The following is a 24920-nucleotide window of genomic DNA, read 5'->3' as shown; positions in this document are numbered from 1 at the left end:
TAGAGCACAATTGAAAATGTGTTGAGCAGTTTATCATTTATTATTTCACCTTTACATTAGTTTACACATACTAGCTTTGGTTCACAGAACCAGTTTTCTATTAGTCTCAATGAAGTGATAAAGATGTTACAAAATCCAACATAACACCACACGGCTGACAAAATACTGTCCAACATTTGTGTCACTGAGGAAGATTTCACAAGGACTCTTCTGCAATCCTTGAAGTGAAAACAAGTGCAATAACCAGTGAATAGTTCACACAAGTGCAAGTCATTCACGAGGCAGAAACTCTACAACATCACTTCAGAACATGCGTCGGATTTTCCAGGTCATTCTTAAGTAAAGAGAAAACACTTCTAGTGAGCCTTTATTGATTCTCTGTCCAGTTTGTCTGCACAACATGGATGCTACTTAACACTGAGATCTGACTGAATAAAAAAAGGACAATCTCTCACAGCTACATGTTGTATCAAGCATGGGAAGTTCAAAATTATGTATTGTAAGTCTATCTTTTTTTTTTTTCCTACTAAGGCCATGCAAAATACCGACATCAAAAACTGAGATCACACGTAGAAGTAATAGTGAGGCTAAAAGGCAGTATCTCTGCATTATTACACTGATGGAGTGACGATGTATTGAATCCACATGCAGCTGAACAGTGAGAGTCAAGTAGATTTTCTTTTCTTTTATACCTTTCAACTTAAAAATGGAGGAGTCCTACATAAAAAAAATTAGTAGTGTTACCATTCTTGAAATATTTTTGGTTAAACCAAGGCTCTCTCTCTCTCTATTGCTTGACTATTTTACATTCCTCTTTAAGAATGCAAATCTTTCATTCATAACTTTCAAGGCAACCAGTGTTTAAAAAGAATAATAATAAAAAAAAAAAAAGACATTTCCTTGACAGAAGGAAGAAAATATAAAAAACGATGCATGGAATGGGGAGTGTAATGACAAATCACCGCCACCAGGGGTCTCCCACGCACCAAGCGGGACAAAGAAATGCAAGTGAAAGTAAGTTGTTAAGAGCTTTGCCACTAAGATGGATAAGAATACCTCTGAAGGCAGAATGCTAAGCCACTGATTGAACAATAGAACTGTTGTGCATAAAATGTCGCTCATAGAGACACATTTTTCAAGACAGTGTTCATAAAATGAACGTTATACTGTTACAGTCTTTGTGATGAACAAATCCATCATTGTTTAATCCCATGCACATAACAAATGTATGCATGGGGAATAGAGCTTTACAGGTATATTCATCCGCTAACTGGCCTGGTAGCGAGGAGCTGCAGCGAATCAGGAATAAACACAAAAACAGTGAAAGTGTTTGTAGTGAGTTTGGTCATTCACAAGACCACACGCCAAGTCTGTGTGTGCAAACATGAGTACCACAGTCTTTCAAATGACATTTTCTTTGATTGGTATGGCTTTAAAAACATCGTGTAGCAATAAAAAAACAATAAATTATAAACTATAATTATTACAAACAAGTAAAACAATATCCAGAATAAACTTTTAGTTCATGAGTGCTTCATAAATGTGCACAGGCAACGTAACGCTAGCAGTCGGACTCGTTTCCTCACAAGCTAACAAACAAGTCTTAAGGAGATCAAGTTTTAGAACTGTGGTAGCTGGTTTAATCCTTCCAAACTTCTCGAAACCAAACAGCTGAGAGTGAGAACTGAATAACCCAGTTCTAAGCCGCTCAATCTGTTCTCCCCAGCTGAGGGAGAAATGGAAAGGCGCGTCACCCGGCGTGAACGTTTCAACCACAGTGCACATTGTTTTCACAGCACAAAAGCAGCATGGCGGACATTTCACAACTCAAAGTAAATAAAAAAAAAAACCAACACTGGGAATGGATTCAACCCGCTTTCTGAGAAAGGTGAGAACTTGATAAAAGTGTGTGTGACCGTTCCTCCGTGCTGACGAAGCAATCTGAGGTGGAACATTGAGCTTGATAGGCCACTTTCTTTTTGTTTCAAAAAGTGCAACGTTTTTGTTTTTGTTGTTGTTGTTGTTTTGTTTCCCTACAGTTTACAACATATTTTCAACATGTAACAGCTGACATTGTTATTTTATAATACTTTAAAATGAAAAAGGAACACACAACCGACAGAAGCAGTCAGTATAACGAAGTCTATTTGTGCTAGACTTAAATTAGCACTGTTCACAAAGCATGCTTGAGAGTGACGGTGGTCTAGTATCTGTCTGGCAGTGTCAGTAAATATGAAGAGAAGGTTTTGATATGTGTTTGACTTAAAAAAATATCTATAAAACAAATACTGAAGTGGAGAGAGTTAAAGCTTGATGATTTTTACCCCTTGCATGCTGTGTGACAAAACACTCGAAACCACACAATAACTTCACTGGTCACACTGATTTGGAGGGAAAAAAGTAACGAGAGTAATTGGTGTGTAAGTACTAAAGTGAGGACTATCTAGACTGCAAGATAAAAAGTCGTACCGTGAATTTATCTATGAGTTCTTTCTCGAGGTTCCCCTTTTTAGTATGAGCGTTATAGGGGATCCAAAGCTGCAACTCAAGACTCATCTTCTTCTCAAACACTGTCCCCTGTCCGGACATACTGTGAAGGAGTCCTGCTGACGTCCCCTCACTGGAAGTCCGATGAGAGGAACCCAAAACTCTCAGAGAGTAAACGTGGGGTCATACTTCCTGACTTCCAGCAGTAGGAGTTCTTTGTCACTGAGGGCCTGGGTGAGAGCCGACTTGGCTTCAGAGAGCTCCGACTCCAGGGCTTTTATCTGGAACGGCACATTAACGGATTGGTTAGCTGCAGCGACAGTTTTTTTGGCTGGTAAGTAAAGCAGATATCAGATTCAGAAAGACGGCAACAGGTGTAATCAGAACTCCATCACAAAATCCTGTGACCAGTAACAGGAGCCGTGAATTTCAGCTGTACTTAAGACACACACAGAGGAGATAGATTTAAACACCAGTTCAAGCTTTAAACGTGAAGAAGCTGAGGTTTCAAGATCTCCCCTACCTCTCTCTGCTGTTGACCCATGTAGAAACTGTAGAAACCCAGGTCGTCTGCTCCAGACACCGGCACACCAGCTGGGGGTTCAAATGGTAGAGATCACTTTCTCTTCTGCTTTTAAGTTACAGCAGATGTTGCGAGCTGGTTTTTACACGTCGTGATCCTGCTCATAGCGAAAGTCATCTGTGCGACTGATCAGCACAACATTTCAAATCTGGTGCACAAAACCTCAAGTCAAAAAATTAGGCAGTCGTCTTTCTCACCTTTGAGCCTCATCATGCCGTCTTCGCCGCGCTCCAGGAGCAGCTTATCTACGACGAATGAGGCCGGGACGGGTTGAGGGGCTGTGGGGTAGATTTTGGGGCTATCGTCCTAAAAGAAACCGAAGAGATCGTGACAGTGAAGCACATGAATTAACACTAAATCGACACCACTGCTGTTGATGTCCTTTTACTCTCCAGGATTGCAGTCAATAAAGCAGGTCAGCTCAGTTTATTACAGCAGGATTAACCTTTCAGTAGCTCTGCGCAGACCACCGCTTCAAGCAGCGATATTTACGCCTCAATGGCTTTTCTGAGTGTCGCAGAGGAGTAATGGGGGGGTAAATGCACAAAGAGGTGATGGCGGCTGAACTTAGTTACAGCACTTTGTCTCAAAAGGGCTATTATTTCCACAGAACATAGCAGAGTAGATTGTTAAAGAGGACATATTAGCCCTCTTTTTCACCTTTTCAAACAGTCCCCCTGTGCTCTACACGAAACATCTGTGCTGAGGTCAAAATATAACATGAATCAAGCACCAGAGGAGGTTTGTGACCCTGTAGAAGCCAGCTCTCAGAACGCTCTGTTTTGGTGTGTGTGTCTCTTTAAATGTAATGACCCCCCCCCCCCCCCCCCCCCCGCCCCGCCAGTTTTCCCAGTAGACATCACTCCTCTGTAAAAATGGCAGACCTGCACAAACGTTTTGCTCTTGGCTGGAGGTGGAGTACATGGGTGGAGCTACCAGAAGAGGGGAGACTATATTCTTACCAGAATCCAACCTGTGATTTCACAAGCTGAGTAAATTTGAAACGGAGCATGTGTTGTAAGACTTATGCAGACCACAAACAAATGACTGGATGGATTTATTTCAAATGTTGTGGGTCTATAGCCACTCAGGTTACCCAAATAAATGTTCAAAAAAAAATGTAGAAGTGGATTTTTGAAATGTCCCCTTTAATTTTCTTTTGTGTATGAGGAAAATATGCTGATATATCAGATATAATCATGTTTTAGTATAATTTAATCAACTACTTGAAAATAGTATGCCAGTATCAACAACCCACCTTAATAGTGATGGTGATATTGCTCAAGTGTAACTGCATTGGCTGACCGTCAACGCTGAACTCATCTTCGAGGAAAGGGCCGATGTTTGACACGGTGGAGGCTAACAGCTCTGCCTGGAAGTCCTGCACTCTGACATCCAGGAAGCCCAAAGACTCGGCCAGAGCCGAGTGGCGGGCGGCAGAAGGACCCATCTCTGACCGCATGCACAGTGCCGGACTGCCTCTGACGCCCTGGCCGCTCTGCGTCTGGAAGGATCTACTTGACGCTGCAGGGACAAAAAGAGGTTAATTTGTCAGCCTGCTGGGACAGGTTCCGTCGTACTCTCCATACTGGGACTGGTGTGTGCTGTCAACAATGCAAACCCTCACAACCTGCGATTTTCCTTTATTAGGTTTTTAAAAACTACACAAAGGCATACCTTGTACAAGTCCAGCATGCAGGTCTGCTACCCTGATGTTTCCCATCTGCACAGGGGTCAGATTATTTGTCTCCACAGCCACCACTTGGTCTTCTCCCTTTACCTCCATGGTACAGGCGGTTCCACTCAGGATCAGCACCAACACTGAGGACTGCAACAAATCACAGTAATGTCCCGTTTAAACCACTGGCATATCGATTTTGAATTGAGAAGTTAAGGTCAGTTTTAAGTTGAACAAATCCGTTACAGCCAATCACAGGAGCACAGTTCTCACCATATCCTGAGACACATCTTCAGTACTTTGGGAAAAAGAGCTGCTCAGTTCAGCTGATGAACGTCTCTCTGTCCCTGTAATCGGGCTGCCCAGACTTCCCACAGCAGTGTTGGTGGGACCTATGGACTCTGGAAACACAAGACGTACTTAAAGTAGGTGTCACCTGGGGTAAAGGAGCAATTTCATCAGCGACTTTGTAGTTTTTTTTTTTTTTGAGCACCTGAGTCTATAAGAACCACAAAGTTCTCGCTGAAATCGCTATGCACCGAGAGATTCTCGTCCGGCAGACTGCCATCCATGATCGCACTATCGAAGGAATGCTGGGACGGCGACTGCTTCATGGACTTGTGGCGTGGGCTGGCAGTCAGAGAGGGGGATGACTCTTCTGAACGCTGGACCTGTTCCCTATAAAAACGCACACAGAGTTGTTAAGAAGCAGCGAGTAAAGCATGGAGTTCGACACCTACAAAAGCGCGAGCAACTTACTTTGCCTGCGGACTGAACAACTTGCTCATCCCTGAGCCACGACTCAGCATGCTAAAGGCATCTTTCGTAATTGAAAACGCCCCTTTGGTCAGATCCAGCGAGGCACTTATGGCATCTTTGGTCGCATCCTTGGTGACGTTAATGGCGCTGGACAGCTCGCCCTCCAGGCTGAAGGTGGACGGTTCACGGGAGAGGACTGGAGAGCGTCCGGGTGACAGCGCAGGTGAGAGGACAGGGGTGTCTTCCTGTCTCGCCAAACCATCCAACCCGTCCTCCACTGCCTCACATGCCTCCTCCACCAGCCCGCCTTGTTCGTCCTGATACGTATTCTCATTGGCAGTATTGATGGAGACTGCGCTTTCCAACCCATTTTCCTCGGGGACACCTTCAGACTGATGAGTGGGAGACATGTCGGAGTCCGTAATGCTCGGGCTGTCCGTCTCTGGGGTGTGGGCTACCTCTCCTTCGGGCTCCGAGCACACTGCTGGCAACAGGAGACCCAATTCAGCAGAGTCCACCAGGAGGGCGAGACAAACTGTGGAGGGTTTCGTCTTCTGTCCGTGAGCCTGCTTAACATCTCGTAGATCCCTGCCCAGCTCGGCGCCGAGCCGAGCCATGGTGTCCCTCATCCTCAGCAGGGCCACATACTGGTAATGGTTGAGCCACATCTTCACTGGAGCGACGGTGTGGGCCAAAAAGTGGAATGAGGCGAGGGAAGCGTCTTCCTGCTCCGAGGAAGCATCATGGTCCCTGCTGGGACTGGTGGAGGAAGACGGTGAATTATTTCCGAAGGCAGAGGGCTGACAGATCCAAACAGACATGGCAAAGGGTTCAATAAAAGGTTGGGTTTTGCCTTTGGGGAATCGCCGAGCTCCATCAAAACCCAAGGTCACACGGGACAGACTGAGAGACCAGACATCCTGGGACCGCAGCCTCTTTATGTCCAGAGGTAAGGGCTCCGTCTCTTGAGAGAGCTGGAGGAAGATGGACGGGACAGGGTGGAAGGCACTCCGGTCTCTTGGGTAAGGGCAGGGGGGTGTCGTCTGGAAGAAAGGGCAGCTGGCGAACTTGTTAAAGGTGCTGTTGAGATCAGTTCTGGAGCCATTAGGGCAGTGAGGAGTGTTGCTGAGAGCCATCTGGGGCACGGTTACAGAGAGGGACTGTGGACGCTCTGGATGGTCCAATATGGAGGAATCCAAGGGGATTACGAGCTGCAGAAAGAAACAAAAGTGGTCACACATAAAAAGCAATACACATCCATTTGTGAAACTGAGGGAGAAAATAAAAATAAAAACAGAACATTACAAATATTTCCAACATGAGAAAAAAAAATTGTTTACCTTGAGCTGAGTTGCATCCATGCAGATGTCTACATGCTCCTCAGCCTTGCTGCTATCTTGCAGATGGTAGAAAGCTTTGACCTGGTCCAGCGTGTGCAGCAGACCTCTGGAGAACAGATTGATCCACAGCACACTGGCTGGATCTACACACAGCTGGAGGCCATTCAGCTGGCCATACAGGTTTGTTGTAGGTACTGGAGGAAGGTATGGAGTAAAGAAATGCATGATTTTCACTTGACATGACACCTTTCTATGGAATCAAATATTTCACCAATTTGATTAACAAAAACTTTTTTTTCCCACTAAATGTCAACAACTGTGAAATATGAAGGACATACACAGGGGTTTGTATAGCTGTAGGATAAGTAGGGTTGCAAAGGGTTCAAAGTTTCCAGCAAATTTCCAGAAACTTTCCATGGAAAACTAAGCTCGGGGAATTTTAGGAATTATTCCAAATCGGAAACTTTCAAATGGGAATTAACTGGAAATTGAGGGTAATTTCATCACACTGTATCATGTCCATGCATAACTATGAACATGTTGTTTTGTCCTGAGCAGACATCCATGCAAAATTAAATCAATTACAAAAACATTTCAACAGATTTACATCACATTTTATAAACATATTACCCCATAATATCATCCAAACGTCCTTCCCTTTCTGTAGTATACGGGTTAAAATATATGGCTTCAATAGTCTGGTGCTCTGGGTTTAAAGTGTGGTCCAGGGTTTGAGAATTCACCTGTTCATGTCATTGAAGATGAGCATTCAAGTGAATCAAATCTGGTTGTTTAAATCAAGATTATGCAAAACAACATTTAAGTTCCCTGTTAAGGGCCAACCGTTAATGTTGTAAATTCCCAGTTTACTCCAGTTTAGTTCCATAAATTCCTGTTAATTCCCATGGAAAGTTTCCAACTTTATAAATGTTGCTGTTACGAAGTACACGTCTTATATGTGAGTAAAGCAGACGACACAACTAAACTTCAAACAGTGATGCGTTGGTGTAGGATACCTGGTACACTGGGGTTGTCAGGAAAGTAGTAGTCTGTTAGCTGCAGATAAACTGCTGGTACGTTGTCGGGCAAACGCAGAGATTTACGGTTACAGGACAACAAAGACTGGGTCTTCTTGTTTTGACGGCCTCTTGTCGACACCTGAAAGTTGAGGTGCAGATGTTACAGCTGTGGCACAGATATCAATAAATAAATGGATTAACCTTATTTGTGCTTCTAGACATGATGAAAGAAACGTACGATTTTATTCTTTTAGGGGTTTTTTGGTTTTTGAATGACGGTATGTTGTGCATAAGCCGTAAGTGTGAAAATAAGTGGCTTCTATTCATGAACTGAAGGTGGAGACCCAAACATGTTGAGAATTCCCCCAGGGTGATTCTTCATATGGGGAACTAAAAGTGTCTTGAAACTAAAATAACTTTGGAACTTTTCTATTGTCTTGTGAAGCAAAGTGAGAAAAGTCCAAAGTGAAATAGCAGAAGCAGCCTGAGAGGGTAAAACGTCCAGGTGGAGGGTTCCTCAGCCTCAGATAGAATGGCTAAAGAGCATTAACATAAAGTGGCATAAACGTAGAGGATTGCATAGTTTTTGTGATGATGTGTTTTACCAACAAGGAATCAACTTGCTTCAAATGTCAGGACTTATTAACAGGCTGTTTGTTCATGCTAAATATTCACACAGCGTCGTATAACTGTAAGAAATCAGCATCTGATCAAACATATCAGAGAGTCAGATTGTTGTTTGAGAGAGACTCCTGTGTCCTCTGTGAGGCCTGACAGCCACATGTCTGCAGGGCTTCTTATCTGACAAACCTTCAGTGCTTTGCACCCTGCAGCACATGACACGATGACACACAAGGCGTGCTTGCTGATTGTGAAGCGAGTGTTTAGACGAGGAGCTGATGCACACGATCTTTTTCACCGTGGCTCCATCCTGACACTGCTCGTGGTCAGTAATGAACCAGGCTTGGTTTTTGAAACTGTCCACGTTCAATGATCCCCCATCAACCGTTCTGTTCTGATATGTCGACAGGCTCCATTCATTTGACTTTCATATGAACATTTTGCTTCCTCACAGATCAAGACGGGATTCAGCAGAGTAACTTCCAGCCCCGTGAGAGTATCTGCCCCCGATTCCTCTCCGTCTCTCAGCTCCTTTATCGACGTGAAGCCTCTGTGGCTCACGAAGCTCAATCAGAACAGGTAACGACTCAGACTTGCCTGGTGGATGTTCACGTCGTCCATCCTGACCACCACGCAGCAGGATCGCAGCCTCTTCAGGGGAGGCCCAGAAGGGGCTGCCACAGAGCTCCTTCTGGACCCCCCCTCTGTGTTTGGGGGGCTCGACTTGAGACTGGACTGTAGATCTGCAGTGAGTACATGGAAGAGGAAACAATCAGTCCCAGGCAGAAAAGACTCAAAAAAAGAATCTGATATTAATTTATGATATGGTAGCCTGTATTGATAAAAAGTCATATCCCTACTAATTATTGTCTTTTAGCTCCTTCCGTTAAATCCCTTGCCAACACGTTATTTGGAATCCAGCACATGGCAATAAACTCTACAGAGACTAAACGCTCACAGGGTGCCGCCTGTGAGTTGTGTTTCTGTCCTACTTTAGCTGACCCAAAGCAAACTTAAGGGCTGTCATTGTGAAGTGGAAGCAGCTTGAAATAACTGCAGCTCAACCGCAAGGTGTTAAAGCGCGAAGACTCTCAAAAAGGAGGGCGAAGGAATGCTTAAGATCGCTGCATATAAAAGGCATCCCTCACTGTAAAGTTTAAAAAGGTTCGCTTCATAAAAAGGGGGGGGGGGGGGGGGGGGGGGGTGTCCGGTGCCTCTCGTCACAGCGTGAGGCTCGGGTGGTGTGAAGTGTACGGCCACGCGCCACTGAAGAAGTGGAAAGGTAAGATCAATCTCTCCTTGAGTCGGGGGAAGCGATGGGTCTCCCTCATGTGACGGGATACGATGCAATCCCTTTCAGTTTATTGCAACAGTTTTTTGTTTTTTTTGTCAGGCCTTTGATTGTCAGCCTTGACTGTGCCCCTGTACACAAAGCGGGCGCTCCATTGAGAAATAGTTTGTTGAGTTGGTGTGCAGACTGACCCCAATCCCATTGAGGACCTCTAAAAAGGAATGTGAAGGCTAATTGATTGCAAACCGGGTCTTATTGTACAACATTAGAGCCTGACCTCACAAATGCTCTTTTGTCTGAATGGGCTCAGATTCACACCAGAATGTTATGGAAAGCCTTTTGAGAAGGGGGGAGGGGACACACAAAAGGAAGGTCTCAGATTTTATATAATTGACCATATTCCTCGAAGACGACGCCTGACGAGCTCATTCTCATGATGCTCAGATGTCCACTTCGAGTCTTAAACTTTATCATTACTTTTTTCCCTTTTTTCACCCAAGACATTTAGCCAAATGTTTTTTTTTTGTTTTTTTTTAAAGGTTATAGCCCCCTACCTGCACTTGCAGAGGAGTTACTGTTTGAGTGGGACCCCTCACTATGCGGCCCAGGGAACCCAGAAACCTCTGCTCTCTTCTGGTACCCCTCTAGCAGCTTGGCGGCCCACTGCAGCTGAGCCTCCATGGCTCCACAGTGGCGCTCCCAGTGTCGACATCCGTCAGCTGTGACAGAAAAGTGGCGAAAGGGCAGATATGATTTAGAATCCAATCAAGGCTTTAAAGTCATTTCCTGTGAAGAAAAAAAAGTCTGATGGAAACTGTGCAGCCTTGCACGCACACACACACACACACACACACACACACACAGGTCATGGTTCGATACAGACTTCATTCAGAGGCCTGGTTGTCCAGCTCGAGTCCGTGTGCATGAACCTGCTCACATTTGTTCAGCATGAAATGTCTCGAGCATGCTGCGATTGTGTTTCCGTATGGATGAACTGCAAACAAACTCCTTCCCTGTGTCAACAAATCTGGCCACATTTCAAACATGACAGTCATGCGTGTAAGCGCTCGCAATGATCGGTGACATTGCTCTAAAAAATTGGGAGTTTACAGTAAAGTTGTATCGTGTTAATCTGATTAGATTAATGTTACAAACTATCCTTTTGAATGTCGCCTTCTTGTTTTATTGAACTCTGTCTTTTCTATCTTTGTTTAATTGACCATAATAAGCTCCAGAGGCTCTGCTGCTCTACAGTCTCCACTGCTGGAATTCCACACTCTCCCAACACCATTAGTCTGCATGAATACTAATCCTCCTAACAGCTAGGCCTGGATACAGTACAGCTCTGGTTACATTTTTTTATTTAACCTTTATTCATCCAGGAAAAGTCCCACTGAGGTTAAAAATCTCTTGTTTCAAGGGAGTCCTGCAGAAGTTACACACATTGGGAGCATGAAAGAGCCTGTGGGTAAACTGCAGTCATTGTCTTTAAAAAAAAAAAAAAGTCAGGAAAGAAAAGACAAAGTATTTCCCTATACAGTAAAAGCGATTTTTTTTGTTACTATCTTTCAATAAAAAAAGACCATATAAAGAAAGAAAAGACAGAGAGAAAGCCCGTCTTCACACTCACCAGGCCTGTGGATGGGATAGTAGTCGAAACCCAGCTTCTTGAACGTAAGCTGCATGGCACCTTGAAGGCCCGGTGGAGGAGACTCATCTAAGAAACGTCACAAGATTAGTCGAGGACGGAGTTCTGCCCGTCACCCGATGCACGGGATTCCCTTCATCACCACGTCTTACATTCACCCAGAAGTTATGAAGCGTAGCTCGACTTGAGTTATTCGAAAACACAGTGGACTTTCTATCCAACTGACCTTCATCCATTGAAGAACTGTCATTGCATATGTGCAGGTCTAAGCGGGATATGAAGGTGTGGTAGGAAGACTCTTTGACGTCATAAAGATCAAAGTATTGACTGGTGGTGTTGGGGGGGCCAGTCGGAGCAGGTGGGGGGTCGGCCCAGATGTTGTGGAGGCCAGGTGATGGAGGTGCAGTCTGTAAACACAAAAGAGGTATCAGTCAAATATATATATATGAATATATTCTGAAGTAACAATGTTTCTCATGTCGTCTAAACATATTGAGTACTTATAAGGTCTGTGAACAAATGTGATCATTCTCCTTTGCAGTGATTCTTCAGATGTTTAGATCAGCACCTGTAGGGATTCAGCAGTCCGGCTCTTCCTTTGCTGGGCGGACTTCTCCATGGCCTCACTGAGGGATTTGGAGTAATGGATAATGGCTTTGAGCTGAGAGTCTGTCAGCACCCACAACAGGTCGTCCAGAATGAAAAGCAGTTTAGACGCCAGCACGTTGCAGTCCTTTAGCTGGAAGACAACAATAAAGTCTTGAACTTGTCGCTTTTGCAATTTACACACATTTGGGATTCATAAGCTGTTCCATGACAGAATGGATAAAAAGTGGTAGCAGCAAAGCCTTACTCTGCGCTTCAGGGCGATACGAATGCGACCCTGATTGGTGATGAGACGTAGCGGGGTGCTGCCCAGGTCTTGGTCGTCACTCTCAATAGCGTCGGCCTCGATCCGTAGACTCTGCCAGTTGATTTCTTTGAATGTCAACACCTTAGGAAAACAATCAACACCTTAAATAAATCATTGGGAGAGCAGCATTAAGACACAGCATATTCTGAAATGCACGTCATGATTGGAGCTAGTGCAGGAAGGTTTTTTTTTTTTTTTTTTTTTTAAATGGCAAAGTATCCGGCCTAAGAGAGAAAGAAAACATAATAGAATTCCTTATAAGCAGATTACAAGAGAAGCTCTCCATCCTAATATAGTCTCTGCAGCTAAGACACAACGAAACAGACGGATGATTTGATTTATTAACCGCCGGCCACAGCTGAGGTAAAATCGTGTTTTGTTTTTTTTGCTCGTTTCAAACCTCCAGCTGGAGCGTGACTAAAGCGTGCAGCTCTGTACCTCTCCTTTCTTTGGGTCTGTGACGCGGGTGTAGCGGAGGTCGCTGCGCTGCCACTTGGGGTTGAGGCTGTTTCCTTGTAGCTGCCAGAGCTCAAAAGAGGCATGGAAGGCACGGGACTGCACCTTGATGGTGATGGAGTTGATCCGAACGGACATGCCCTCCACCACCTTCTCGGCAAAGCCGTACTCGCTGTGAACACGCGACGCAAACGGGAGGAAAAGGCAGCGGTCACCACACACACATACGACATGGAATGTACTGTAGCTGATTATTTAACACTTGACATGTTGAGATCACTTCATATTCCTGCAGGCTTACCTCTGGCCTTCGGTTATAGCTATAGGGGAGGGGCCATTAGGTGGGCGGGGCTCCTCACATGTCCTCATTTCTACCTCGACCTTGTCCAAGAACTGCACAAAAAGAGGACACATCAACACTCAGGTTACTTCTCCTTTTATTTTTGCCCATTGTTATGGTAACGTTTACTCATGACACCAAAAAAAACCCAATTCATACCAGGCAGATGGGACTTGTTTTCAACTTTGTCCATTGGATCTAAAAAAGAAAAGGACAGGGAGGTCCATGAGGTCAGTCACAAACACTTGTCTCTGCACTGTTTAGCACTTACTGGGCCAAAGGGCACAGTAAAGCTCATACAAGTGGATCATCACATTTCTATGAAATCTGATATGTCTGCTTGTGTCAGTTTGAGATTTCCATCTAAACTACTTGGGGCCGTGCTCAATTAAACACACACCATTGATAAAGTCACCTCTGCTTATACTGAAACAGAAGTGCACTAAAGTACTGCTGCCATCTCAGGGAGCTAACTGCAAAGAGCATGTTGTGTTGACGGGTAACTTTGGCCTCAGTCACAGCTTCTTTTTTTTTTTTTTAAAGAAATTTTGGGGTATTTTTGAAAATGGAAATGTGAATAGCACAAAGAAAGCAGCTGCTGGCCACTACCACAAACCTCAGGACCGAGATATACCGGTAGTTTAAAAGAGAACATCACATTCATGACTGTCATGAATAAAAGCAGTTCATATGCAACGCTGTCCTGCACTATTTGACCAGGTTCCTTTTCCCCTCAACAACATTTCAAAATATGTATATAAAGCGATGAACCTTTATATATAAATAAAAGGTAAATAAAGATAATAGATAGATGAAAAAAATATTATAAATGCATTTCAAGTGATGCAAATTTTCCAAAACATGTCGTAACGTGAGATGATCCGGGAACACAAAGCAGCCACCCTGACAGCTGAGTGCACAGCAGCCACTCTATCTCAGGATCACTCTGCCCTCTGGCCCTTTGTGTCCCTCTGAATCACTGCTTGCTTCTCTATTATCAACCACCAGTGCCGGTCTGAAGGATCCAAAACGTCCTCCGTGGAGCCTCTAGCGCGGCTCAGCTCTTTGTTAGTGCCACTTCTCATTTCATCTAGGACGCCGTGCCTTGGAAAAACAACGCATCCAACAACTTAACTTGTGTTTGTTGTTTTGGATATGACTAGAGTGAATATCTACCAGGTTTATTTTTTATATTCTATTCAGAAAAAGGGGACACCGCCTCAACTGTCAGACCAGCTACACTATCAGGTTTGACAAGTCAGTAACACACCCTGATGGCGGCTCTGTTGCAGTAGACCCGTGTGACAGCCAACCAGGTGGGCAGGTCGAGCATGTTCTGCAGAACTTCTTCATCAAGCTCGAGGTTGGAGAGCTGCCCTTCCCCCTTCAGCGTGCTCAGATTGATCTTGTCCGGGGAGAGATTCTTCGTGAACCTGGATGATAACACAAAGTGCACACAAGGAAGTTACACGGTGAACAGTACGAGTCGAGTACGTCACTGATGATCTGGGAACCGAAACATGAACATCTTTGAATGGTGCAGCCTGGACGAGGAGTCGTGCGGCTGAGTGAGTCATCGAAGGAAACAGGGGCAAGGCAGCTTCCCTCCTCGACACACACGTCTCTTCCGAGGATCTTAACTCACCTCAGTGAGGCTGCCGCTGTAACCACAACGAGGCAGCAATCCCACATGGGCTAAATATAGCCAACGTAAGAGCACATCAATTTGTTAAGTATTTTCATTTCACACACACACGTCACATGACTAAATGCCCACAACAGACTTTAACCAAGAGAGGTGCTGAAAAGGCAGCAGACTCAAACGAATGATGGCGAGCCACAGAGCGTGTCTCACGTCATGTTAAATACACGACGACATGTAAACGTGGCCCATTTGGTCAAAACATACCATTTCTATTTCTACTAGCATGCTGAAACTGATTAGCCTGTAAATCCAGTCACAGCTTCAAAGCTTCCTTCAGACACTGAGCATCAAATAACTGCAACACTTTTTTGTCATATTGTTGGCAACATTTAGGGAAACTGCTTTTGCTAAGATGTCACATAAGCACCAATGACAACCATTAAAAGTTCTTGTATGAGTAAATATAGAGTTAGTTCACGTTTGGAAATACTAAACAGCTCCAAGAGTTTTTTTTTAAATGGAAGAGCCTTTTCTCTTTTCCAATGATCGTCCATCATTATTACGACATCTGATCAAAACTGTGCTGTTGACATTTCTAAAAGCAGCATAATTAGTGAGATTAGCATCGGTTAGAGAGTGAATAGACATTCACTTCATTCTCTTTTCACAGCTAATCAGCACCGAGAAAGAAGCCATTGAGCACGCTGTCCTGAAAACATAAATGTTTGGGTTCACAATTAAACTATAAAATCAACGCTAAATGAATCCGTGGTGAGTTGGAACCCGAGACTGTAAATACCCATCTTTATACAGGCTCTGGTTGAAGGAGTGCACTATGTGTAGATTTTTGGTTTTTCATTCAGTTAGGTGTACCAACACATGTTCACTCACAATAATTTACTTTTTAACAGGGTGGCATGGCAACTGTTGACCTGGTTTGTTATATAGCTTATTCCAAACCAAATCAGACAGTCAAGAGAATAATAAAATGAGAAATAACTGAAGAGATGATTGGACTGATAGGCCCATTTCTATCTAAAGAATATGCATGACCTACAACGTTATTTGCATGTTTATCCCTGCATGTCTGTTCACCAAGTATGTGTCCACTTTCTTCTACTTTGGACACTACAGCTGGGATGAGAATACAAAAAGGCCTTTTGAACATTTCACTTCAACCCAAGTATCTCTCAGCGGTGACAAACTGACAGCTACAGAAATGCTGATTATTCTGAAACCAAAACATAAAAAAAGAGGAAAACAAATGTCAGACTCTGCGTGTGTGCGCGCGCGCGCGTGTGTGTGTGACTGAGCAGCAGCATCACATATTGAGGAAAAAGATCGACGAAAGAGGAAATGCTGCAGCCGGCTCTGGAGAGGATGCTGAAGGTGACTGGAATCCAATGTTTTTTCATGTGGAGAAAATTTGCAAGCCGAAGACAAAACAAATCCGGTTTTCATGTTTTAAGTTATGTTAAAAAAAATAAAGAAGTTGGTTAATAAACCTGAACAAGCCAAGTCTTCACCAGAGTACAGGCTGTCAAACCTAAATAAATAGTATATAGAAGAAAAGTTGATTTTGTCTTCATAGTGGATGACACTGTGCTTGAGCTGCAAAAACAGAAGATAGTCCAGATATCAACTCAGGTAGTCTAAAAGATGAGATATTTTGCCTTTTTTCAACAACGTTGAAAAACAACGGCCCTCTGGATCCAAATGCATGAGCTTTTAAAAAACTATATCCGTCCGTCACACATATCCGTTTTAACCACACATCTGCATTCACCACATGAAGTTAACAGTGTTGGTATTAATGTTATTTGTTGGGGTTTAGGAGGTGTGATGCGTTCACTGTCAGGTCTCCTGTCGTCCTGTTCAAACACGTTAGCGTTGAAGCTAAAGGATGGTTTCACCTCTGTGTAAATCAATGTAGCTCAAACACACAAGACAAATACTGTTCTGCTTTAAAGGCTGCAATGTTTTTAAAACACACCATCCAGCTGAGCTAATCCGCTAACACAGACCTATTAAAGGCACTTACCTTGACAAATGTTTCAAAATTTGTTTTTTAATAATCCCGGCCATCTCTGCTAGTGTTTGTATCCTGACACTAGCTGTCCTTTTCACCCTCACTGAAATAAATAAATAAATAAATACTAGCTTCCATGTACCTCTATATGGTAAATAACGCTAGATGGGAGCATGTTTAGCCGCCGCTGGCACAGCACAGGCTAAATGCTATGTCGCTAACAACGGAACAGCCGCTGACCCTCTTTCAGTCTCTCTCTCACACACACACACACACACACACACACACACAGTTTAGATTTAAACAGTTCAGCTTCCACGACACAAAGACGCCATCTACTGGACGTTCTGGGGATAGCTTGATGTCTGAATATGCGGAAAATACCACCTATAATAAAATGTGTGATGTTACATTAAAATGACATAATTAGTTAATAACAGTGTGGAGTGTGTTACTTATATAGGCCTGAATAAATCAATCAATCACCAGTGGAAATACATATGCTAAAAAATAATCATTTACACCAGAGACGTCGCCAATCATTAAATAGTTATAACAATTTCCATATAAAATGTAGTCTGTTTCAAGAGCTCAAGCAGAAATGCAGTTCTCTTCAACAATAATTATGAATTGTCCCCCGGGGACAAATAAAGTAGTTGTTGTTGTTTTTTTTAATTGAATTGAATAAAACAATGGAAGCATGATTTGGGATGTGACATTTTCCAAGAGTGATGAGGAGTTTAATTATGTAATTGAAATTAACAGGTAACCCTTTTGATTCTAAATAAAGGCCTAACATGACATCAATGACCTTACGCTGTAGATTAGTACCAACTGTATTTGCAAAGCCAATCTTATTTGTTTTGAATAAGTTTTAAGGTTCACAGTGAAAAGGCTGATCTAAATTGCCTTTAAATCTTTCCAACACTTCTTTCACAGGATAGAGTCCGTTAAAATCTTAAAGGATGCTGCTTCCCCATTTCTTCAAACACAGCAAGGCCTTAGTCCACTGTAAATCGTGAGAGAAGAACTGAAGGTACTTCGCTGCATGAGATGTTTAAAGTATTTCTAAAGTGCCTTATCATTTAAATACATTTTAATCTCAGATTATAATGTGTTTATCTCTAAAGTTGTCTCTCACAAGATATTTTATAGACTGAAGGGAACCAATGTCAATTGCGTTTATAATAGCATATTCTGTATGTGTGAATGGTATTCTAAAATTTTAAAGATATTCCGAATATAACATTAACACATTCATCAATTGGACAACCAACATATCATTGTTGTATCATGACAAGCTATAAAACACTGATTTATTTTTGTATAAACCTAATCCTTATTATTCCAGATAAAGTAGGCTACTTATAAGGACTGACATTGAATTTATGTACTAATGTCAAGGCAAAAAACACTTGCCTGTGAAAGTTAAAACTTATTAATTTACATATTATTAAAAGCAGAATTCATATCAACCTTTATAATTGTCATGTAAGACAATACATAGGTGGTGATACATTTAGATAGGAAGATATTATTATCTCTATAATTATTTGCTATAAAAAACAGAATGAAGATATTTCCTAAAATAAAGTGCTTTATTTTGTTTTCTCGAATAGACCGACCCGGGTCTCTGAGTCATGTGACATGCGCACTCGGCCCTGTTGTTGAGTTTGTTATGACAAGTCGAGGCCTCGGACTAAATTAGGAGTATAGCCTCCCCTGTTTTTGTCCAGGCGATTCCGCGATGGAGGGCATGGACCTGGACCTGGACCTGGACCAGGAGCTCATGCAGAAATTCAGCTGCATGGGCACAACAGACAAAGACATCTTAATATCGGAATTTCAGAGGCTCCTTGGGTTTCAGCTAAACCCCGCTGGATGCGCCTTCTTTCTGGACATGACCAACTGGTGAGCTCGGGGACTCTCCGGCCTCCTCCGTGCTTTACGTCGGGCAACAGATAACGAAACAGCACACTAGCCTTTTTCCATCTGTCTGTACACTCTTTACACATGTATACGGTTAGAAAGCAAGGATATTTAATTACAGACGGGTTTCTCCTTTATTGTGATCCAGAGAGAGAGAGAGAGAGCGTTTACGTTAGCGTGGATACAGTGACAGCTAACGACGCTGTAGTAACGTAACTAGCGTTAGCTGAGTCACCGTAAATGGACCACGACTTTTGATCGACTGTCAGGGGGTTCATGAAGGCAGCTTAGCGTGTGTTTCATTTTTTAAATATGTTCCGAAATATAAATAAACAGTCGTCAAACGTCAGTTTTGTACAATTAGGAGGAATGTAATGTAAATAAATGGACATTTAAGTGTTTTCTCGGTGAGATTTGTCGAGGTTCTTTGGGCTGTACGTAAGCACTTTACAGTAAACGAGTTACTTAGCATGACGATAGCAACATAACTGACAGTTTACAACGACTGTCTTATAGTCTTAATAGTTCTCCTTGTGTTAGTGTATGTGTTGAGACAGTAAAAACAAGCGCCACGTCTCCAGTATCGGCACCCTGGATGGTGAAACATTAACATTTTTATCTCTCCTTGGCCACAACCACACAGTACTACTGCGGATGGTAACTGTTAATGACGTAACCTCGCGAGATAAAGTTTGCAGAGGTGAGCTCGAAGCTCGCGCGCAAGTTGTGCAAACGGGGTGAGTATTTACCTTTCTGCACATGGACAAAATGTAGTTCATAAAACGCCTTTTGACTCTTGTATATCACAGTGTCAAAGTGGTTTACCTGATTTTAAAATTCGACAGCTGGAATAACACATGGACTTTAAATAAAAGGAAGGAAGGAAGGTTAAAAGGGGCGGGTCATTTTAGTTTCCTCCGTGTATGTAGTATTCAGTCAGTGAGGGACTTTGAGAGATTAAAGAGACGTGCGCGTTGGTTTGTAGCACTGTACAGACTGTAGTAATATCACGTGACGTGGTGTAATAGCTGCACTGCAACTGGCGTTCTAAAAATAAAGCTGCTGGTTATGGATGAACAGCATGTCACACAAAAAAGCCATTGGCTGGATCTCTGTGGCTTTACTGATATCTCAGAGGTTTGCCACTGAAACCCTGTGAAATGGTGTCATTGTGACGGATTTGTTATTTAGTACACCTTAACAACACCGTGATTCTTGTTGGTCTTGTCAAAGTTGTTCCCGAGGTTTCTACATTTTTTTTGTTTAATGGGTGTTCATTATGTTTGAACTTTCAGCTAGAGCTGTTGGAAATATATCTAGAGTTTAATAATTTTTCATGACAACCCTTCGTATGTAATGCTTAAAAAAACTGTTTATATTTAATCTTGATGGAAAAGTTGATCAGACTCCATCCTAGTTAGTGGAAGAGAGATCGAAAATGAGATGGGACTTTCTGTGCAAACTCATTTATAATCTTGCGGTTACTCGATTAAAATCAAACAACGCTAAATTCAGTCTGTTCTCATTACTTGGATTTCTGCTTTCTGCTGTCTCAGGAATTTACAAGCAGCAATCGGAGCCTACTATGACTTTGAGAGTCCCAACATCAGTGCACCGTGCATGTCCCTAGTGAAGGATGTTACAATCGGAGAAGGCGAATCAGTACCACCGGACACACCTTTCACAAAGACCTGGAGGATACAGAACACAGGTAAGTCTGCTCAAGTAGAAGACTAGAACTGATAAAAGACCCCCCCTTGCTAAAGTTACAATCTCATGTTTGTTTGTGTCTCCTACAGGTGCAGAGTCGTGGCCTCCCGGGGTTTGTCTCAAGTATGTCGGAGGAGATCAGTTTGGTCATGTAAACATGGTGATGGTGCGCTCTCTAGACCCGCAGGAAACGGTTGACGTTAGTGTGCAAATGCAGAGTCCAGTGTCTCCGGGCATGTTCCAGGGCCAGTGGAGAATGTGCACAGCTACCGGACTTTACTTCGGAGGTAAGGAGCACAAACCCAAAAAAACACACACAAAAAAAAATTTATAATAATCCTCGTGGTGAGCCAATAAGCACACTAACGCTATCATGAAGCGTTAACAGAACGATGACTAATGAAGAAAGAAATGTTGCAGTGCATTTTTCTCCATTTTGACCTTCAGTATAACATCAGTATAAAATCTATCATCTTTCCTGTGATACCAAAACTAGCCTGATATCTTTACAATCTGAAATTAATCTGGCTCTAGCCTATTTTTTTTCCAGAGAATTATACATTTGTAAATGGTCCTGTGAAAAAATATTCCAATTAGGAAATGACCTAAAACCAGCGTCTCGAGGCGAGCTAACCAGAGGGCTTATATCAGGAAGTGTCTGTGCATCAGCAAAGACAGCGCACCGAACACAACGCAGCCATTAAAAAAAAGACCTTGAGGCTTCAAAGTGACGTTTGATAGACGCAGTGCTTATTTCATTCTTAATGACATGCCACGTTTTCAAACAGAAAGTGGTGGTTATTAAACAGCACAGCGGAGAGATTTCGACTTTTCCGTTGTGTTCTGTTCAGTTGTGACCTCAGAGTCGGCTCAAGTTGTCAGCCGTCAGTGATGGATAGAGGCTTCAACAAATGTCCCACCAATGCTAATACAGCGGTTAGCAGTAGTAAGGCCCCTCTTCTGAAGATGAAGCCATCTCAGTAAAATCCTCTCAAAGGTGGACTATTCCTTCTGTTAGTACTCCCAAATTAAAGCTGGAGTCATTTATTTCTTAGATGAATGTCTCTCTGCAGGTAGATGATGGATCCCAGAAGGAATTTCCTTTAGACTCTCCTGCTCAGGAATGAAGCAACAGAGACTAACTCAATAAAAATTTATAAAGGTTGTTAATATTTTATGTAAAAGAGAGTGTGAATGAGAAAGACCAGATCGTGAATCACTTATGGGCTCCCTGACTGAAGTTGCGCTCGAGCGTCATTTGTCATTGTGTAATAATAACATCGTGTCTGATAAACAATAAAGGATATATAAAAATATGTGAACGGACAGACCAGAAGACTGAAGTTTTTTTTGTCCTGACATTCCGTTTGTCTCTTGGACAGATGTCATTTGGGTGATCCTGAGTGTGGAGGTGGGAGGCCTTCTCGGCGTCACGCAGCAGCTTTCCTCTTTCCAAGCCGAGTTCAACACCCAGCCTCACCGCAGCCTGGAAGGAGACTACAACCCCTTCGCCTCTCCAGAGAAGTGCCCCAACAGCAATAACAACAGCTTCCATGATGCCAGCGGTCACATGGTTGCAGAGGAACATTGGCAGGGAAAGGGCAACGAGCTGCAGCAGGATCAGAACGGACTCTCACACAACTCTGTGGATATAGTAGCAAACAGTCTACAAAGCAATTTATCAGTAGTCTCTTATAACCAGGTAAGACATTTCAAAGACCAAGCGAGTGAATCATAGTCGGGCTTATTTTCCTCTCTAATCCAATCCATCTGTCCTTTGTTTCTGTTTACTAAACAACGTTAAAACCGATCTCACCAACCTCATCTGACATGTACGAACCTCTAGAGCTCAGATTCAGCTTACTCTGAATTATTTTCATCTCACTGTTTACAGAAAACATTACCGCTGGGTGCTTGTACTCCCGCTTTGACTATTTAAGAGGCATCTGATCTTTCAAAAGCACGACTAGAACTAGAGAGGTCGCTTTTTTAGAGGATCTTTTTTTCATGCTTTCTGGCCTCAGGGATGGGATAGGACAGATGTAGAGTGACAGGAAATATGAGGAGAGAGAGAGTGAGGAATGACTATATATAACACACACACACGTTTTTTTCTGATAGTCGATAATCCGAAGATAAAAAAGGTCCCTGAAACAATTATTGTGTTATTTTATTTTGAAAAATGGGAACAACAATCATCAGAGAATTCAAAGGTGTTTAACAGAGACCGGCTGTTACATACCTAAAAGTCTTTTGTCTCATTTGAGTCATGTTCCGACTGAAGTTGCAGCCCCTCTGTCTTGTTTTTGTTCCTGCAGGGTATACAGGAGCCCTATCCTTTTGGGCACTCTTAAATCATGGGACACGTCACAGTGAAGCAGCACTGAACCATACCTCTGGAGTCTGTCACACCAGTAAGAGAAAGAAGAGGCTTTATCCATCTTGAAAGAAAGTGTGGAGATTCAAAAACACTTTATGCAAAGTCCATCCACACTTTTTGTTCTCCTCCTGATAAACCAGAGGCCGACGCTCCTGGCGTGGAGCTCAACCAACATCCCACAAGCCACTGTATGCACGCGTGAATGCTAAGTTAAAACTGAGTGCTATGAGTCCTTTGAGTGAATACTTTTTTCTTTTCTTTTCTTTTTTTTTAGTTGTCAGAGTGAAAATGAAACAATGACAGGAGTGAGTATTTGTGAAGTTGTGTGTATATGCGTGTAGAACCGGAAAGATAGACTTTGGAGGAAAAGCCATTTATTTTGCCAACTGATTCTCCGGTTATCTGCTCTTGACTCTTTGCGCATCAATCGGGCATCTACAAAACACGAGATTGGATTGAATGATTTCCTTTTTATCTTTGTTTTCAATTAATTATATAAAAAAGAAAAGAGGGAACAGAAAAATCCCCAAGAATATACATTTACAAGATGTCAGTTTTACAAATGCGTTGTGTGTTGGGCAATAGTTTTTTAATGGTGCCATAAGTGTGCGCACATTTACATACAATACCATTTTTGTCCACTGGAGGGAGTCGACCACTACTTTTAACAAACTAAATGTTTGGACATCTGGAGCCAAAAAGTATTTTATCTTAAGCTGAATTCTATAAATGGAATCAACAAAACCAACTATATTGAACTGGTTTAGCACGTAAGCTAAAAAGTCTTATGGGTCGCTCGAGGTTTTTTTCCCGTGAATAAAAAAAGAGTCATTACTAGTTTTTGGATTAAACACATCTATGAAGTTGTAATAAAATATAAGCAGAATGTTATAAAAGGTATAAGGAAGCGTTAGAGATTTACTCATTTTTAGAATTTAAGATTTTGCTTATCTTTAGATGCCTTCATTCAAATAAAACATACAAAATAAAAGGATTGATGCACAATATGCCATCAGACATTTTCTTAATGCCACATGATCGGCAGTAAAGTAATAACTAAACTATTCTATATTTAAGAAATAATTAAATTTACATCCTAAAGCTGTCTTGGATTTTCATCATATTAAGTTGAATGTATTCCATGAATGTATTAAAGGATAATGTATTTGGAAATATTAATTTACCCAAAGATTTGACATTGTATATTTGTAAGGAACATTTTTATTGATGTTCTGACTTCTCCTGTCTGTTTATTCAAACTCTTTGTGTAAGACGTTTCAACATTTGAGTCCTACAAATGTTCTCATCAATCATTGATAAGCTTCTTCTGCGCGTCAACATTGAATCCTATTTGATCATTTAAGATGCAAACTTCAACAACACAAGTTTAGATCAAGTGAAAAAGACAGAATCACATCACTGCATATTAACTTGCACTAACTGGCTGATCTATGCACTGAGTAACGCGACCTCCACGATGAGGCCTGAGTGAGTGTACTTTACTCCTCGACAAGTACAGTTGAGTCCTGAAGGGTCTATCGCCTCTGTGATTTTTATCTGAGCCTCTGAGTTAGACCACCTCGTCAGGTAAATAACTGTCGTCATTCAGGCGCTAACTGTTAGCCCCAGGGTCACTACGCTTTGACAATACCAGCCAGTAAATAATACCGCATGGGAAGTGCATCTCTGGGCTACGTTGTGTTTGACTTAACATTTCCTGCGCGAGCTGCTGGTGATCCATGTTTCTCTATGCCGTCAGTGTCAACGTGTCAACTCATCAAGTGCAAAAAAAAGTGTGTTGTGTTCTCAGTGTAGTTTCTCTGAAGTGTCCACTGGCCAGATTGCAGAATGAATCAGTTGGCATTGGACTCGTACAACAGCACATTTCTGAGAGTGAGGAAGTGCAAACAGATGAAAGTTTTTTTTCCCTTGTGTGTTTGATGAATGTTTGTATTAATAAATTATCACAGAAAGCTGGAGATGTCTCATTGTTTGTGCTACAGGGTCCTTCAGTTACATTTTTTCTATTTTATATTATTTTGACCCACTAAGGGATGTCGGGATACGTAGTCTTCTCAGTCATCGTTACCTT

General features: G+C 42.5%; 2 protein-coding genes across 4 annotated transcripts; one reads left to right on the top strand and one right to left on the bottom strand.

The window, feature by feature from the left end:
• Positions 1-17: 17 nt before the first annotated feature.
• Positions 18-17095, bottom strand: bltp3a (bridge-like lipid transfer protein family member 3A). 2 transcript variants are annotated; one of them, XM_079359673.1, is made up of 21 exons: positions 16822-17095; positions 14406-14568; positions 13295-13333; positions 13097-13188; positions 12778-12967; positions 12280-12420; positions 11995-12165; positions 11653-11833; positions 11409-11495; positions 10333-10497; positions 9085-9230; positions 7864-8005; positions 6848-7041; positions 5508-6718; positions 5242-5426; positions 5022-5149; positions 4748-4898; positions 4329-4594; positions 3268-3376; positions 3011-3081; positions 18-2768 (listed from the first exon to the last, which is right to left on the bottom strand). In XM_079359673.1, exons 1-21 carry the CDS (start codon positions 16863-16865, stop codon positions 2652-2654), a joined length of 3993 nt encoding a protein of 1330 aa, XP_079215799.1. In that variant the 5' UTR covers positions 16866-17095; the 3' UTR covers positions 18-2651. The 2 variants fall into 2 exon arrangements, with proteins under 2 accessions (XP_079215799.1, XP_079215798.1); XM_079359672.1 differs by lacking the exon at positions 16822-17095 and adding an exon at positions 14781-15745.
• Positions 17096-18458: 1363 nt separating this feature from the next.
• On the top strand, positions 18459-24807 carry LOC306833986 (protein ILRUN-like). 2 transcript variants are annotated; one of them, XM_079359691.1, is made up of 5 exons: positions 18459-18720; positions 20295-20449; positions 20538-20735; positions 21831-22150; positions 22767-24807. In XM_079359691.1, the coding sequence occupies exons 1-5, from the start codon at positions 18557-18559 to the stop codon at positions 22800-22802; spliced, it is 873 nt and encodes a 290-aa protein (XP_079215817.1). In that variant the 5' UTR covers positions 18459-18556; the 3' UTR covers positions 22803-24807. The 2 variants fall into 2 exon arrangements, with proteins under 2 accessions (XP_079215817.1, XP_079215818.1); XM_079359692.1 differs by lacking the exon at positions 18459-18720 and adding an exon at positions 18923-19475.
• The last annotated feature ends 113 nt before the right edge of the window (positions 24808-24920 follow it).

Source organism: Symphodus melops (genome assembly GCF_947650265.1).
Source record: "Symphodus melops genome assembly, chromosome: 13".
In the NCBI taxonomy this organism is placed as follows: Eukaryota; Metazoa; Chordata; class Actinopteri; order Labriformes; family Labridae; genus Symphodus; species Symphodus melops.
Note: the sequence above shows the minus strand (reverse complement) of the source record. Positions and strands in the feature narration are given on the sequence as shown.

Excerpts from the sequence above, each read along its gene's own strand:
- LOC306833986 (XM_079359691.1), top strand. The coding sequence starts at position 18,557 with ATGGAGGGCATGGACCTGGACCTGGACCTGGACCAGGAGCTCATGCAG. Across the intron at positions 20,450-20,537 it reads CTGGAGGATACAGAACACAG|GTGCAGAGTCGTGGCCTCCC; the intron begins GTAAGTCTGCTC and ends TGTCTCCTACAG. Across the intron at positions 22,151-22,766 it reads CAGTAGTCTCTTATAACCAG|GGTATACAGGAGCCCTATCC; the intron begins GTAAGACATTTC and ends TTGTTCCTGCAG.
- bltp3a (XM_079359672.1), bottom strand. The coding sequence starts at position 14,827 with ATGTGGGATTGCTGCCTCGTTGTGGTTACAGCGGCAGCCTCACTGAG. Across the intron at positions 5,427-5,507 it reads TTGTTCAGTCCGCAGGCAAA|GGAACAGGTCCAGCGTTCAG; the intron begins GTAAGTTGCTCG and ends GCGTTTTTATAG. Across the intron at positions 4,595-4,747 it reads GCATGCTGGACTTGTACAAG|CGTCAAGTAGATCCTTCCAG; the intron begins GTATGCCTTTGT and ends TTGTCCCTGCAG.